Here is a 17,442-nt window from a genome sequence, read left to right on the forward strand (position 1 = left end):
CGATGGCTCATCTCGTTGATATTTAGGAAGGTATCCATAAAATATATATTTTATTATCGGTCCTGGGATGAAAAAATATAAAATTCAATTTCATTTGATGATCCTTTTCTGTCACCTAAATCAGGAGAATGACAATGAGCATGTTAAGATGAAAAAAAACTTATTTATCAACACTTACCTACACGTTAGTCCAAGGAGTTTTATCAAAAACCTATATTTGCCTAAATAATTTATGTATTCAATTTACAAAGCAAACTGCAGCGTGTAAACAAAAGAAATAAAATGGCGACAAGTCAACGTCAACGACCCGACAAGGAGAAAAGTGGTGTTCGAATAACAAATTATGGGTCACCAAAAATTGTTTTTGTCTCCTTTCAACGCACACTTTAGAAAGAAAAAGCGATGAACTGTAATACTGAAAGAACGTCAAGGTTTTATCTGTCACCCTTGTCAATAATTTATCGGTAAGGAAGATTCCTAGAAAATCGCTTGTAGTCAAGTTTTCAACCATTGCCAGTTCTCCCATAAGAAGTGTCATGCGGCTGTGTTCAAGCGTCACTGAAACGTAACTTGGCTCACGTACACGTTAAAACTAGCACCCCCTAACGATTACCGTTGAAGTTACGCGACTGGTCCATCTCAGGCGGTGGTCCATCTCTCCCGGAATTACCCTATTTAATACTCACCCTGTATAATTATTATTATATATTTTTATAATTATGATTATAAACCATCGACTACCATCGAAGTCCATACGCCGCGCCACTGAAATTTAATCTAAGTAAATATCATTATAGGAAGAATACAATATAGACTATATTTCGGGATCTATTCCTTTGGGAACTAGGGCACGTCTATTAGAAATATTAAATTAGGTTTTTAAATTTCAGTAAGCTTTTTACCTATATATTTTTACGATCCGCATCACGACACTGAACCGTCATGCATTATTTATGATTTTTCCGAAGTGAATTTGATTGTACTATTAAAGGAAAATATGAAGTGGGCAAATAGATTTCTAAGTGGATTAAAAAGTATCGCTTCCGTAAACGAATATCGGAGCTCATAAAAGAGAACTTTGGTATAGATGGAGGAATTTGATTCTATAATCCTCTTTTATTTTATCAATGAGACTATATACAGGGTGCTACAAATTCGGGGTACGAGCATTGGTATCTCGGTAAGCGTAATAGATACATAAACAAGTTAAATTAGGGGTAAAGTTGCGCTTTAGGATGTTCACCAAGATGCCATCAAAAAGGCTTTAAAAATGTCAAGGGTTGCTGAGTTTTTTTTGGAAAAAAAACGGAATTTTTTGAAAATCAATTTTATTTTTTCCTATCGTTACTTTTTAGAAAATCAAAAAACTAATGCACATTCTCATAGCCACTTTATTAGGGCTATCTGATAGTATTTTTAGATTTTCAAATTAGCTGATAATTTGTGCGATACAGAGGCCAACTTAATTTTTTTAAATACGGACCTGCATATTTTATTTCAGGTTTCTGTTGTATCTTGATATTTTTCCCTTTTGGCCTCCTCGATGAGATTAACGCTATTTTATTAATCACAATTAATAAAATTAAAATAAAAATAAAATAAATTAATAAATTATTTATTTAATATAATTTATTACTAAATGTCATTAAAATTTATAACGCTGATGTACAGGGTGGGTCAAATTCGACGCTTTTAAATGGAAACACCCTTTTCTATAGGAGATAGACGAAAACTAATATCGGTGACTGGAGCTCAATTTTCATCAAAAACATGATGGTGAAAACCGCACATCAATATCTGTTACCGTTTCGGAGTTACGGGGTGTTTTTCAAAAATGTGCATTTTTAACAAATCGCTGTAACTTTTTTGCTATGAAAAATTTTGTATTTCTATGAAAACATTTCCGAAGCACCTTTTTACGTAGAATTTAATTGTTTTAGTATAATTTTTTTAAAATTAATAATTTAAGAGTTATCAACAGAAAAATTGATTTTTTATATGGGACACCCTGTATATTTATAATTTATTGAAAAGAATTTAAAATTACCTTTCCAAAAATATAACACACTTGATATTTTGCTCGATTCCTCTTCGAGATATAGAGTATATAAAAATTCGCCCGCTTTAAATAAGTAGGCTTTGAACGGCACCGACTGTAATGCAAAAAAATTCTAGCTGTGAGCGTCAATTAAAACAAAAATAATATTTGCTATGAAAGATGCAGAATTTTATAACAATTTAAAATATATTTAACCAACATCAACACATTTAAACTATATCTCATAACAATAAAAATAAATAGCAAACCAGGTCATGAGATTTTGCTACAGGTGTTCGACATATCGACCGTCTTCTGTTATGGACAGACAGGGCAGTTTTTGAACATTTCTCGCGGAATTCATTAACTCAGTGTGGGTGAAAGATACCCTCTCATAACTGCTAAGTATTTCTAATTCTTGTCTAGATTATACAGAAGAATAAGGAACCTTTATTCTTCCGCAAATATATCCATAGGATTAGATCCATGGGCACTAAGTTAGGCGGCCTCGACGGCCAACGGCTGGGTTCTTGGTCAGCTATTCAATTATTCTTGAAATTGGCTGCAGAAATTTGCTGATAACTTTAGCGTTCAGAAGCGGTGCGTCGTCTTGCTGGAAAAATATGTTTTCGAGTTCCTTTAAGGGCATATCATCAATGAGGGGTCCAAAGCCTACTAGTTAAAAGTGGCGAACTTTTGAAAAATCTGTATTTCGAAGGGCATTATAACAAAATATCAAGTATGCTATATTATTGGAGAGGTAATTTTAAATTCTTTTCAGCTAATTAAAGATATATAGGGTGTCCCATAAAAAATCAAATTTTCTGTTGATAATTCTTAAATTATTAATTTTAAAAAAATTATACTTAAACCATTAAATTCTACGTAAAAAGGTGCTTTGGAAATGTTTGCATAAAAATACAAAATTTTCCATAGCAAAAAAGTTACAGCGATTTGTTAAAAATGCATATTTTTGAAAAACACCCCGTAACTCCGAAACGATAACAGATATCGATGTGCGGTTTTCACCATCATGTTTTTGACAAAAATTGAGCTCCAGACACCGATATTAGTTTTTGTCTATCTCTTATAGAAAAGGGTGTTTCCATTTAAAAGCGTCGAATTTGACCCACCCTGTACAGTGCTACCTACAGCAAATTCTTCCAAAAAATAAAGGTATTTAAGATAATTACAAAAGGATTATTTATTAAAAGTTTTAACATCATATAACTTTAAAACTATGCATTTCCGCATCCATGTTTATAGGAACTTTTCTAATATTTTTTGATGAGGAATCAATGATTACTTATTTAACATTTTGGCAAGTTAATGACATTATTTTTTTTAAGGTTGCTGTTAGAATTGGATTATGACAAATTAATTAAATTGTAAGAGTATATTGTAAAATATATATAGACCCACTCAAGACCGGGCACCCTCCATAAAATCTGTGTTTATAGTCCGATTTTGATGTTTTTTTTTTCAAATATAAAGTTTCAAAAAATGTACTTTAGGGCTCAATGTCATGTTATTTCACAAAAAACAAGGCCTACTTAATAAAGTTTTTGTGGTGAAAAATTTGCAAAATCATATTAGCGATTTTTTTTTCAAAAATTTGAGTACACCTCACATTCGGCATCCCCCAAAACAGTTCTGTGCAAATTTCGTTTAAAAATATTAATTATTAATAATTCTGCAGTTAAATTAAATAATTCCCTATTTTGCCAATTTAACGATGAGTTATCAAAGTAACCCTTGAAAAAACAATCCATGACAACGAGTTTTATTACAAAACAATGATAAAAATACTACAAGCAACACAATAACCGAATAATAAGTTAAACATATTCAAATAATTCTAGTTGCTTCCTACCAGCCCTCCATTCAGTTCAATACATTTGTCGCATCTTTTCTTAGATTAACAGTTACATTCCTAAGCTGCTGTGGTGTAATATTTGCAGAAGCCTCTGTAATTCTAATACGTAATTCATCTACAGATTGAGGTCTAGACTTGTAAACTTGTTGCTTTAAGAAACCTCAAAGAAAGAAATCAAGGGGTGTTAGGTCCGGGGATCTCGGTGGCCACTCAATTAGCGGGCTATTTCGACCTATCCACTTATTTTCGGGTTTATCCACAAACGGGTTTGGCATGGTAAATTATGTATTGCATCCCAAAAGTCATTAATCAGAAAATTCAAAAACGTTGGACTATTCAAATTTCCCTCAAAAAAATATGGACCAATGATTCTATCATCAAGTATGCCACACCACACATTTAATTTCTGAGAATACTGTCTTCTTGTATTGATCACCCATTCAGGGTTTTCGACTGCCCAGAATCGCGAATTTTGAGAGGATACTACTCCGTTTGTACTAAATGTTGCCTCATCACTAAATAAAATTTCTTTTAAGAAATTTCTATTATTTAAATACTCTGCTTGAGCCCATAAGCAGAATTCAATCGTCTAACATCATCTCCGTTTTCCAAAGTGTGTAAAATCTTTGGTTTAAAGGGTTTAACTTTATTAGTTCGCAAACATCTCCTAATATTTTCCCTTGGTATATCCAAATCAACACTGGCGCCTCTAATGCTTGCACGAGGATTGTTACGAAAATATTCTAATATTTCCTCATTCCGCCTATTTATTCAATGTTCCGGCCTTCTGTTTTTTAGTAAGTATTTTGACACACAACCAGTTTCATTAAAAACTCTATTTATTCGTTGAACCGTGCTTCTACTTACTGCAGGTCTGTCGGGATGTCTGTTGTTAAATTCTCTGGCAGCTTCTCCTGCTTGAAGATAGTTATCACCCACTAAACGAATCATTTCAATTTTATCCCTAATATTTAATTGTTCCATAATGCAAATAATATTTCTTGATACAACACTTTTCTGCGTGCTATTAAATTAATATTCAATTCTACGCTGCAAGAATTGACAGCTAATAAAACCCATTGTTGTGGATTGTTTTTTTCAAGGGTTACGTTATAACTCATCGTTAAATTGGCAAAAATAGGGAATTATTTAATTTAACTGCAGAATTATTAATAATTAATATTTTTAAACGAAATTTGGTACAGAACTGTTTTGGGGGATGCCGAATGTAGGGGTGTACTCAATTTTTTTGAAAAAAAATCGCTAATATGATTTTGCAAATTTTTCACCACAAAAACTTTATTAAGTAGGCCTTGTTTTTTGTGAAATAACATGACATTGAGCCCTATAGTACATTTTTTGAAACTTTATATTTGAAAAAAAAATCATCAAAATCGGACTATAAACACAGATTTTATGGAGGGTGCCCGGTCTTGAGTGGGTCACACTGTATATACAGGGTGGCCCATCGAAAACGTTCCGCAAGGCATAACGGCCAGGGTAATTTTTTTTTCAGAAAATTCAAAAACACGTCAATTTTGTTTGTGAGGGAGACAACTTTTGCCCCAAAAATGGTTCCAAAATCTTCAACACCTAAGCGGGGGTGCCATCCCCCAATTTTTTTCAAATAGGAAGGGGGGTCAAGTGGTACCGCAATGAAATGGGCTTTCTATTCTCTATACTTTCCTGCTTCGATTTTGAAAATCGGTCGAGTCATTGAGAAAATATGACGGATTGAAATTTGAAAAGTTTATTTAAACATTTATCAGAGTAAATGATAAGGATAAATTCCTTCGACCAATTTGCTGTTTTTTCTTATTATTTCTAGATGTTTACGCATTTTTTCACTTGCCACAAGGTTGAACGATCAGGTGCGGTAGTTGCTAGATAGCTGTTCTGTGACTTATGCGTTGAAGTTCTTTTGAGTGAAATGCGTTAAGTCCCATATAGCACGTCCAAATGAAATTACGTTTCTACAAGGGAGACACATGAGAAACAAAATATGTTAAAGTGAACCTTAGTGTTCATCTAGTTCTAACATATACATATGAGATACACGCAGGTTTATATTGATAGAATTGTGTGATACAGTGTTTACTAGTTGTATACCGTATGCACTCAAGATTCTAAAGAGTTTTTTTTGTAACGTAACAAATAATTATTAAAATGACGAAATCTGACGTCGGTATATGAGACATACAATGTATAAGTCAAGGCGGATTCTCACGACTGGCGTACTTGACAAGTACGCCAATATTTGCGTACTTGGCAAGTATCCCCACCAGTCCCCACTTTGTACTACATTGGCAAGTGTACTTGGCAAGTACGCCAATATTTGCGTATTTGCCAAGTACCCCTACAATCCTTGGCAAGTAAACAGTATAGTCGCATCGATGGATACTGGTCGTCCCGAAATTGTCGGTGCTAGTGATTCTTTTTTCTTTTTAAGTTCTTTTACTGTACACTGCAATACGATTTCTATGTTCTTTATGTTTGGCCATCGATATGAAGGGCTCATTTTCGTATAAATCCATAAATTCCCAAAGCAACAACATTTGAAGACTACACGGGAAACCGTTTTGTTCCTTTTAATTGGAGCCGAGAAAAATGCAATTAAGTGTTTTTAAAGAAATATGTTATTTTTGGTTGAATAATTAGAAAAATATATATTACTACCGATTCTGAATTATTAATATTGTGAATTATCGCCATATTCTGAAATATTGAAATAAAAATCTAAGTAGATAATCTAAAAAAAATAGTCATAATGCAAAACAAAACAGGGGAAAATCATGGATGTTCAATTAATTAAAGGTTGTATAAAACCTAAATCTAAACTATTATTTTTTTTGTTGAAAATTAATATTTAAGTAGGTTTTTATTACAATACATAAATTTATAACATATTGATAACGAAAAAAATATTCCATATATACGTACATAAATTAATTACGTATGTGTATACCTTTAAGATTGTTACAAAAGGATAATATTTTTCTATCGATCGTGTCAGATGATGTTTTTGAGAGATTTTTTTATTCATCTATGTTTTTCGGTCAGTCGAGATTATTGTTGTTTATTGTAAGTTTCGAGCGGAATAAATTTATTTGTGTTTTTGATTTTCGACGTTTATTTTCTGTAATATCCCTTGTTTTAATAATATAATACTAATTGCAAAATGCATGCTTGTCGCCCATGCGTAAGTACAACTTAACAAAGTATAGCTAGAGACGTAAGAAATATAAAATAACATGCGACCGGTGCTATCCCCAAGTCTCTTCCTATATTTGTACAACTGTACATCTCTGGTTTTTGCCATTTACTCGTGGACTACTCTGGTTTTTCCTTTGTACGGCAAAATAACCAAGCTGTAATATCTCTGGGACTAAGCGTATTATTGCTTTCTTTTTTCGAATGACGTTAACATTTGTCTATAAAGTTGTATCGCTATCTTAATTTCTATGAAAATGTGACATATCTGGTTTTTCCCGTGTAATCTTCATTTGTCCACTCCATTTATTGCTGTGAAAACGATTTAGGTATGTCGCCAATATTGAAGTTATTAATGTAAATTTGATATTACATAATCTATTATTGTTTTACCGTTTTAAATTATCAGCAATTAACTCGAAAAACACTACGATCCGGAAATAAATCGGACATATGCTATAACAGTAACATTATTTGCGCAGTCGTTTTTTTGCCCTTCGGCCATTCTAAACAAGGCTGGCCCAGGCTGGCCAAGTATACTTGGCAAGTGTACGATTAATGGTTTGACTCAGGATATATTTACCGACAGAGAGTGGGGACGCGACAAGTGACCAAGGAACCCGTTCTCACGACATGGCAAGTATATTCCAATAACAAATATTTGTCAAGTACGCCAGTCGTGAGAATCCGCCTTCATATGTATTTGTAATACTTCGTATCATAGTTGTGCCTATAGTACACACCTTGTAAAAATGTGACGTGCACACATAATATAAATATCTATATAGACACTTTGTAATAGTGTACTGTTGTGTCTACATTCGAGCATGAAATGAAGGTGTGCGCACGCGCGGATAGCCTCAGCGTAGACACACCGACCAGGTGTATCTTATGTGTCCTCTCTCCTTTCTCCTTTCTAGGAGTGGTATGTGTTAGCAGCCATTATTGTTTTATCATTCGGAAGCTCTATATTAATGTTCTGTTTGTGTGTAATTTAAAAGAGAGTTTGAGGTAAGTACAAGTTTTTAATTACCTTGTTACACCTTCCTAAGAGTATTATTAATATTTTAGCAGCGACTCTTCCCTTACTCGATACCCAATTTACCAAATGTTGACTCCAATGAATGAAAACTCCAAATATTCTCGTATAATAATAAAAAGGTTAGCTGAGTTAGCTCTGCAATATATTTTTTTTTTAATTTGGAATTAATAAAAATCTAAATGAACCAGAGCACTTCAAAGAACTTGTTACACTGATACTCGGTAAGTTATTGATGGATCAATATACAGATATGTTTAATATTCAATAACCAGTTTCATATAAAATTTAAGGATGAGATTGTTAATCTGGAAATAAAATACAACAAAGTCCAACAGAGTGCTCGATGAATGAATATGCAAATAAACCAACTGCTTGGAGGGAAAAGAGGAGAAAAAAATGATTAAACGAGGTCCACCAAATCGTGGCGATATACCAGTGTTTACCATTTTAGTATGTTGTTATACTAGGTACTTATATTTTTAACACATTTTGATACAAATTCTGTTCTTTTACAGTGTTTTCTTACTTCTGGTTTCTGCAGTGTAAATAATTATTATTATTGTGTTATTTGCGCTATTGCGTTCCATGATATAAATAAATATAAGAATTTTATTTTTTAACCACTTAATCCATTTTATGGAAGAAAAATGGTACATTTAATACGAAAACAAAAATGGAACAATTTTAAGGCTACTTCTCTTGAACTTACGATCGAGACACTTTTGGAAAATACAAAGTTTTGCCTTCCTAATTTTCGTTCTAAAAAGATATAATTGGTGTCATTGAATAAATATTTCTTAAAAAGAACGAAAAGTTCTAAATTCGTTCCTAAGAAGTAGTTTTATCTAGCACAAGATGTATATACGAAGCAAAATACAGGTAGGTAGTAAGTAAGTCACAACTTACAAACTTAACTTACTTAAAACAGTAAGGTAGTCACAACTGCAATGTGTAAACATAGTTTAAACGTAATACACAAGCACTGTGTATCCTACGGCACACTGTGTATCCCTTACTTTGTGTATACGTAAATGCTATACTCTGGCTACATTGTGAGGCGGACGTTTAACCTTTGTGCATACGTGTTGAACTACAATGTGTAAATGTAGCATATTTACATCGGGGGAATTGTGTCACCCTGTGTCTACATCTAATAATGTAAACACATCGTAAGTGTGATTTGATGTGCTGTATGGGGTCATTTTGAGTGAAATTAAAAAAAAACTTTTTTTTTGCCGATCTTAATAGCCTACCATACCTATTGGTATGGTCGGCTAATAAATGTTGTATTATTTTAAAATTTGATGCCCTCTAGCGGACAAACGAAGCACTTTTGTATCGAGCTAAATTGTGTTGATTCCAAAAATAATGTAGTAGTTCTATGTCTACGGAATATTGGGACACCCTGTATTTAATATTGTTTTAGTGTTCATATGAGATCACTTCTTGTACTAAATTTCTATTAAAATTAATTTAGAAATTTTAAACTAAAAGTGTTTAAATTAATTCGACGCCTCCACGCCACTGTCTTAAAACAAAGACCGCCAAACAACAACAACTAGCAGAACCGAGCCAGCAGGACCATCGAACGAACGGACCATCATCACCATCGTCCTAGTCGATCGTTCGACAGCTACAGCCGCGACCGGTGGATTTCCGGCATTGGCGAAAACCACCGCCGCGGTCCACTCCGCCGAGCACCGGTAAAAACGAGAGTGTTTCGCGCGTAGATTCCGCGTTCGTTGTGCCTGGCCCCACCACCCCGCCCATGAGTACGGCGAATGCGAGTGAAGCCGTGAGTGCCCACCGTGGTTTGGCGGGTCCGCTTCGCGCCAAGTCTAGTCTTTCTTCCGGCGCTGAAGAGCGCTCCGGTGGTCGGTAAGAGATCGTGGTTGGTACGTCCGTCAGATTATAGACGTCAGCTAGCTTGAGGACTAGGCGGCAGGATCTGTGCGGGAGCTACACGAAATAGCATGTGCCTGGCATGAGTTTTGTGGTACCCGCGCGAGGACTAGAGACTTTTGTGGCGGTTGCGACCGGATTTTTTTGACGGTGGTGTTATTTTTCCCTATTTAAGGATTATCCGTGTGTGCAGGAGTCCTTGATAATTGACTTGGAATTGTATTATTTGTTCGTCGGTTTGGTGCAGTCGGGAAAGGGGACTTTTGGTCCCAACAAGGATTTTTGAGTAAAACATGTAATTTACTTTATTTTGCCTTACTTAATTCATTAAGACCCATATCTTTGTGACAAGGTGGTTAAATGTAATCTTCTGGGAATACTTTAGATTACTCAAATTACCTTTTGATTTACAAATTTAATATTTTGGTCCTTTATTTTTGGCGTCCATAGTTTGATAATCCACTTGAAACATTTTAAAGTGGTTCAGTGGTCAGTTCTTTAGTCACAGAATAGTGCTTTAGTTTTGATATTCCTAGAAGATTACATTTGCTTAATGTTTAATATTTGTGATTAAGAATGTCTACTATAATTCAATAATGGAGGGGGGGGTCGAGTAATTTTAGCAGATTCAGTTAAAACTTTTGAAACAATAAGGGCTGCAGTGAATTTTGGAGAGTTTTAATTCTTGTGATCATAATAGGATTATAATTTTATAGAATATATCATGGGGAAGTAGAAATATTTGACAACTTGTCTCACAGACGTAAAAAACTTAAATGTTTTTATTTATCATTATTATAATTTACATTTTATGGAATAAAAAAAATATTATTACGATAATTCTATTACTGACTTCATTCAAAGAAAAAAATATATACCTATACATATCTACCTTTGATCTCTCCGAATATTTTTTTTGTAAATATGTAATTAATTTCTTTAATGAATTAGTAACTATTAAAGAAATTTATCAATGGTGGATTAAAATGATCTGTTAACATTATATTTTTAATTTTTATAGATTTTTTAAACTCTATACCTATATTTTTAAAAACATTAAAGATTGTAATTATTGCTTTAAGTTGAAATACGTTCAATGGGAAGCAAGAATTGCGTAAATGTTTATATCATTAACTATTATTTGCGTTTTTAGACAAAAAATTAAACACAATTTAATTATTCTCTTCGTTTTGTTTAAACCCGAAAAGCAGACAATTTTTTGAATAAAAAACTATAATTAATTATTTACGTCACCCTATTTTATTCTTTAAACAAATTTGAAGTATTTTAAATTATGAAAAGATGTACAGTGATAAATAAAATTGTATTTAGTTAGCTAATAGTAAAATGGGCAAGTCAATCAACAAAATCTTGATCAAACGAAAAACTCTTTTTTATTTTTATTACATTTTTTGATTGATAAAATAATTTGCCTCCTATAATTCATTAATGTTAAGAAACTAATAAACATAATAGTTGCAACATTTTTAAAAAATATAATGTAGTAATACCTAATTGTTTTAGTTTTGTATCCATTTGGTCGAAAGACTCAATAAATTTTAAACACAAGGTCAAGATTTGCGACCTAGATGATCATGATCATATAATTTTCACGGCCTCAAGTAGGTATCCCAATTTCTAAATAGAATAAATTATTATTATTTAGTGATCTTTTGTTTCCTGAATATTGAAAATGCTGGAAAAATATAAAATTTATAGTAAATTTATCGGTTAATATTTCTATGCTCTTTGCAAAATTACGTACACATTAAAAATTATTCAGAATTTTTAAAAAATATAAAATGAAATCCTGAGAATAGATAGAGTTTAAATATGTGAAATATGCGAAATCCCGATATTAAATTCCGGGATCCCGAAAATCTCGAGAATTTCAATGCCTAACCTAAAATGATTTGACTTTATACACTTTAGTCTGAGAAAAACGTCAATATCTAAAAGTTATATTTTCGTGTTTGCTTTATTTTTTTTTGCAACAAGAATCGTATTTTTTCACTTACTAAATATGAATGTTAGTTTGTCTTGGCTATTTTAATAAAGCTATTTTCTCATTTTCTTTAGATTCTCATTCTGATAGTCAATACTGGGATCGTGATCCCGAAAATTGGAACCCCTTAAACCCTAGTTCTAAAACTAAAAATTCGAACTTATTTTTTTTTAATTTGCCTTTGAATTTTGTTAATAAAGAGGTAAAAAGAGGTGTAATAAAGGGGTAAAAATATCAAATTGTCCAGTTTATAAGGGATGCAGAATATAAGGGGGTTGTCTTTTATATTTTGCATATAGAGGTCGAAACAAATAGTAAGATACTTCTTAAACACTATTGTTTTTCGAAGTATTCTCCACAAAGAAAAATGCATTGTATCCGTTGGAACCAATTCTGCAAGGAGCTCTTGGGCAGCTTGTTGGTACCTTCAAAATTACGCTTTTTATATCATGCAGTTCGTTCTTAGTTTTTGGAAAAATAAAAAAGTCGTTAGGACTTCGGTCGGGGCTGTATCGAGGATGGTCCAACAATTCGATGTATTGTTTTTCGAGCTGTGTGGAAACTTGCATTATCTTGGTGGAAGATCATTCGTTGTTGAGGGTTGGTTTAAACTAAGCAATTACTTCGACAAACAAATAGATATGTACCAATCAGCAGTAACAGTTCTTTGATCTTTCAGAGAATTGCGACCCGCTTTGGAGACAAATGTCGGCCACCATCTTTTTGGAAACACTTCGAGAAGGGATAACCTTCGTCGGATTTGGTTCATCTCTAAACCCAAACAGCCGATTAACGTTTACGTTCGGGTTCATAAGTGTATATCCAGGATTCATCACCATCTTTTTCCTGCGTGACTGTCGTTGTTCGTGGGTCTGTTCTTGGATCGTCGCTAATACTAAAGGTGCCCATTCCCATACAGTTCGCCGGCAGTTCTAGGACTGTACGATCTGAACTGAAGAGCTGAACTTTGTCAGGCCACACACAATGCACTTACGTCGAACGATGCGATCTTCAGTTTTGGGACTGTCAGTTTTTGAACTGAAGGAAAACTGTGCTTTCACCACACACAGAAACTTATCGTTAGTTTTAATCAAATCACTTTGAAGTGAAAAATGTTTTTAAATACAAAAAATATACTCTCGGGCTTTTGTTATTTCAAGAGCCAATTACAAAGACAAAAAAGCGTCTCTGGGTGGAAGATTGGTGAACAACGTGATACATTATCTCATATGAAGTGCGAAAATTAAGAACTACTGCAACAGATGACCTTAAAAACTACCTCAGAGTGAATGTCACGTGTTTTAATAAACTTTTAAAGATTGTTAAGCCCTTAATATCAAAGAAAAATACAAAAACGGTATACCTGAAAGCTTTCGCAGATTATTTATTCTTTTTCTTTACAGAATCAATAGTTGTATGTTGTATAAAATTTCAGCAATTTTTAAACTACCAATCAATAAAATCGGCTAAAAATGTCGTATTATTAATTAAATCGCTCATCTTGATAGTACAAAATTTCCAACTTGTCAAAATATGCGAACGTGCGATTAGAACTGTCGATTTTTCGCCATAGTCGGCCGTGAAATTCAAGCGATCTGCAGATTCAGACCTGTCAACGACCTGTATGTGTATTGTAAAATCGCTTATATCTGGGGCTTACTCAACCGGGTTTTACAATGCAAATTCACCTCATATATCCATTTAGTTGGTCATTGGCAAGCACTCTCTCATTGTAGATGAAAATAACAAAACAAACATTTACTGATCTGGATAAAATTGGTAGTTAAATAGGAAGACTCACCCGGGGGTACTCCGCCCCCTAACCACTGACATCACTGACATTCTATTCAATATATCACATTCCATATATTCCATCTAATTCAAATATTATTCGGATCTATTTATTGGTTAATAATCTTCAACAACTAGCTAGTGTCACCTAAAATAGTATAGGGGCTTCCCCGGACGCAAATCTGCCTCTAAACAGATTCGCATCCCAATCGAATAGGCTAACTGGGGTACCTCACTACCCCAACGCCGCATCGTGTCGATCGAGAAGACAAGGGAGACCTCAAACTCTCAAGACCAACCTCGAAGGCAAGACGTCACAAGATGTTTTCTTCTGGTCAAACGACCCGTTGCCTTACAGTACATGCAACATTTATAGTCAAAAGAGTCGCAACCCCCAAATGTCAGCTCTATGACAAAACACAACACAACAGCCGGCCGGCCCGTCTACTACTGACTCCCACCGGCAAGCTAAGCCTCCTCTTACATCACAATTTTACCTGATCACAAATATTTACATCGCTTGCCAATGAATCATACTATTTTCTCTAATCGACTTTAAAATAGAGTGTTTTAGCATTACTAGATAAATAAATAGAGAGTTTCCGAATTATAAAACCATTATTATAACCAACTTATTTTCCAAGTTTTACAGTATGGAGAAATTTTAACTGATGCTATAGATATTGAATATGTTTTTTAATTATGTTAAATATAAAAGACAACCCTTGTATATCTACTGAAGTGTTTGATTTGGCGAATATCCGAATTAGAAAACTGGCCACTGTATTTTGTTTTAAATATAACAGTACAATTTTAATTATATTATTCATTATAACAAAACTGAAATCTGATAATAGCTTATTTTCTGTTTTCCCCTGAACACGTTGAATATTTTTAAAGAAATAATTATTATAAATAATATTAGGGTTAGTGATTTGGTCCAAAATACCAGAAACCAATACCAACCTTTCACCGACAATTTCTTTAAATTAAGAGCTGAGTCATTTAAATTGTCAAACTTTTTCCTCTAATATTTCACTTTCTATTATCTATCACCAGACCTCGAAGGACAATAGATTCGTGAATACCTATTGTGAAACAATGTACTAATCAAATTTTATTAGCAAAATAAACACAGTTTCGGTTTCTCTTGTTCCGTGTAAAATACAGAAACCGTTTTGCTTTAATTGCTTTCTTAGGCGCTTTTTTCTTTTTCTTGTCGTATGGTTCGGCTCAATGCGGGATAATCGTGTTTAAGAAGTGTGAAATTAAACAAAACAAATTGAATCAAACTGAATAAAGCTTTTGTTTGTAAAATACCGAAAATTGAAACTCATTTTTAAGATATTTTTATCTATGTACATTTAAATTTTAAGGTGTCCGTTTTTCGTGCTGATGAGTGTAGAAAGAATAATATCCGATATGCTATTGATTTTGACAAATGACAGGATAAAATTAACCAAAACAAATTTCGTTGCTCTCCTAATGAATTATAGTAGATGTAAAACATGTTTATCCATGATAATTCTTCTTATTCATTCGCAATTTTGACATGGTTAAAGTTATTTTTCCAGTAATCACTTTCCTTTAATAATTTCAAATATATTTCTAATTCTTTATTTATAGTAAGTAGATTTTTAGAAAATACAATACAAATTTGTTAAAAAAATTGAATATTTATTTCGCAATTTTATTATTACAATAACAAAAAAGAACTAGTTTGTGTATAATTTGGAAAACTATGGGTGCGTCTCAAAAGTGGCTCACCCCTATAACTTTTTTATTTTTTCAGATAAAAAAACGAGATTTGGTATGTTAGTATATGACATAAATTAGGATTGATTGACGTATTTGATTGTTTTTGGTCATTTCCTGTGTCACCGGAAATGACTACAACTTTTGATTTTTAAATGACACCCTAGGTATTTTTTTACTTTATTCGATAGAAAATGACATATCATGTGTCAACTTTTGACATTCTCGCTTAATGAAAAATCGTATTTTAAAATTCAATCTAGAGTGCCATGGCTATGTTAAAAACACTAATTCTTAATCAAGGAGCCTTGGAAAAATAGATTTGATCGTTTAATGTTTTTAGTGTCTTGTCCTGGCCAGTTAGAAAACGCTGAAATCTTATTTTTAATCATATCTCAATTTTTTCAAACGGAACAAGGGTGGCTCATTAGCATATTTGGAAAAAGCATTTTTTTACGAATAATTTGATACCACACACTTGGTATTTCGAGTCAAAATTTCGTTACGAACCGCAAGTGATAATTTCAAATAAACCATATGATGTCAAAAGTTGACATATTATATGTCTTTCTATTCAGAGTGTTATTTTCTATTGAATAAAGTAAAAAAATACTGAGGGTACATTTAAAAATCAAAATTTCTAGTTATTTTTTCGGTGAAACGGGAAATGACCGGAAATAATTGAATACGTCAATCGATCCTAATTTATTTCATATACTAACATACCAAATCTCGTTTTTTTATCTGAAAAAATCAAATAGTTATAGGGATGAGCCACTTTTGAGACGCACCCGGTATTGAAATCTATAATCTAAACATAAATAAATATCAGTATCAGTATTATATTAAAGATTCAAGGTATTAATTATTATGTTTCAAAATTAGAAGGTATGTTATAAGTTTTAACTATTATAGGAACATTAAAAATTGACTGTGCCATTATTAATGCTACCCATTCCTAATAATATCGCAACCTACGAAGAATCTTCTAAAAAACAACAATATTTTTCTAGTATACGGTAGACAAAATCTTTATTACTTATTTGAATATCCTCATATATCATTTATCATGATTAATTTCAACGTTAACGAACTGAAATATAACATTGTAAATAGGGGCGGACACAGAAATTTATTTTAGCGGGGGCCCAAATAAAAAATAATGCCAAATATGCCTTTTAGGGCGCCATTTTTAACCCAAAAGCCTAATATTTAACCCAATTGACAGATTTTAGGAGGGGCCCGGACCCCATGGGCCCCCCTCTGTATCCGCCACTGATTGTAAACCAGCTGAAAACAGTTCTACTTAAAATAAATATTATTTACTGTAAAATAAATGCTAACTAACTACTTGATGATAGATGTAGATATGTCTAGGTCGGTCATAAATAACCACAAATTAATAGAATTATACATGTTATATTTATAATTATAACTCTCTCTTTCTCTCTGCAATTTTTCTCAATATTTTCAATTATATAGAATTATCTTTCATTAAAACTATGTATGGAAGCAATTATTAAATACGCACAGATTTATTAAGATTGCATTATTAATCACAAATATTATTAAATAATATACCCCCTATACCGGGTGTTGCATCGTCGGACGGGACATAGGAAATACCATGTAAATTTTAACGAGGTCAATTATTGGCTTCCCTAATTATTTTAGAGAATAATTCTATTTAGGTTTATTGAAGAGCACTAAAATCCACATTCAAAAGAATAACTTTAGATATTTTTGATTAGCTCGTTTACGAGTTATCGCCGATTTCTTTTTAAATATTTCTCCTTTCTTATGGCCCTGTATTTACTTATAAG

At 32.7% G+C, this 17,442-nt stretch overlaps 1 protein-coding gene across 4 annotated transcripts in view; it reads left to right on the forward strand.

The window, feature by feature from the left end:
• LOC115880890 (hepatic leukemia factor) overlaps window positions 1-17,442 on the forward strand; it is a 290,548-nt gene that overhangs the window by 123,749 nt on the left and 149,357 nt on the right. The window contains exon 1 of one of the 4 annotated variants that reach the window (XM_030898216.1): window positions 9,917-10,363. The exons of 1 other annotated variant lie outside the window; for it this stretch is intronic. In XM_030898216.1, coding sequence (XP_030754076.1) covers window positions 10,362-10,363 — 2 coding nt within the window. In that variant the 5' untranslated portion in view covers window positions 9,917-10,361. Of the gene's footprint in view, window positions 1-9,916; window positions 10,364-17,442 lie in introns of those variants that run through there. 2 more of the 4 variants (XM_030898217.1, XM_030898214.1) reach the window with 2 other exon arrangements.

Source organism: Sitophilus oryzae, unplaced genomic scaffold (assembly GCF_002938485.1).
Source record: "Sitophilus oryzae breed Bouriz unplaced genomic scaffold, Soryzae_2.0 scaffold_1660_pilon_pilon, whole genome shotgun sequence".
Classification (NCBI taxonomy): domain Eukaryota; kingdom Metazoa; phylum Arthropoda; class Insecta; order Coleoptera; family Curculionidae; genus Sitophilus; species Sitophilus oryzae.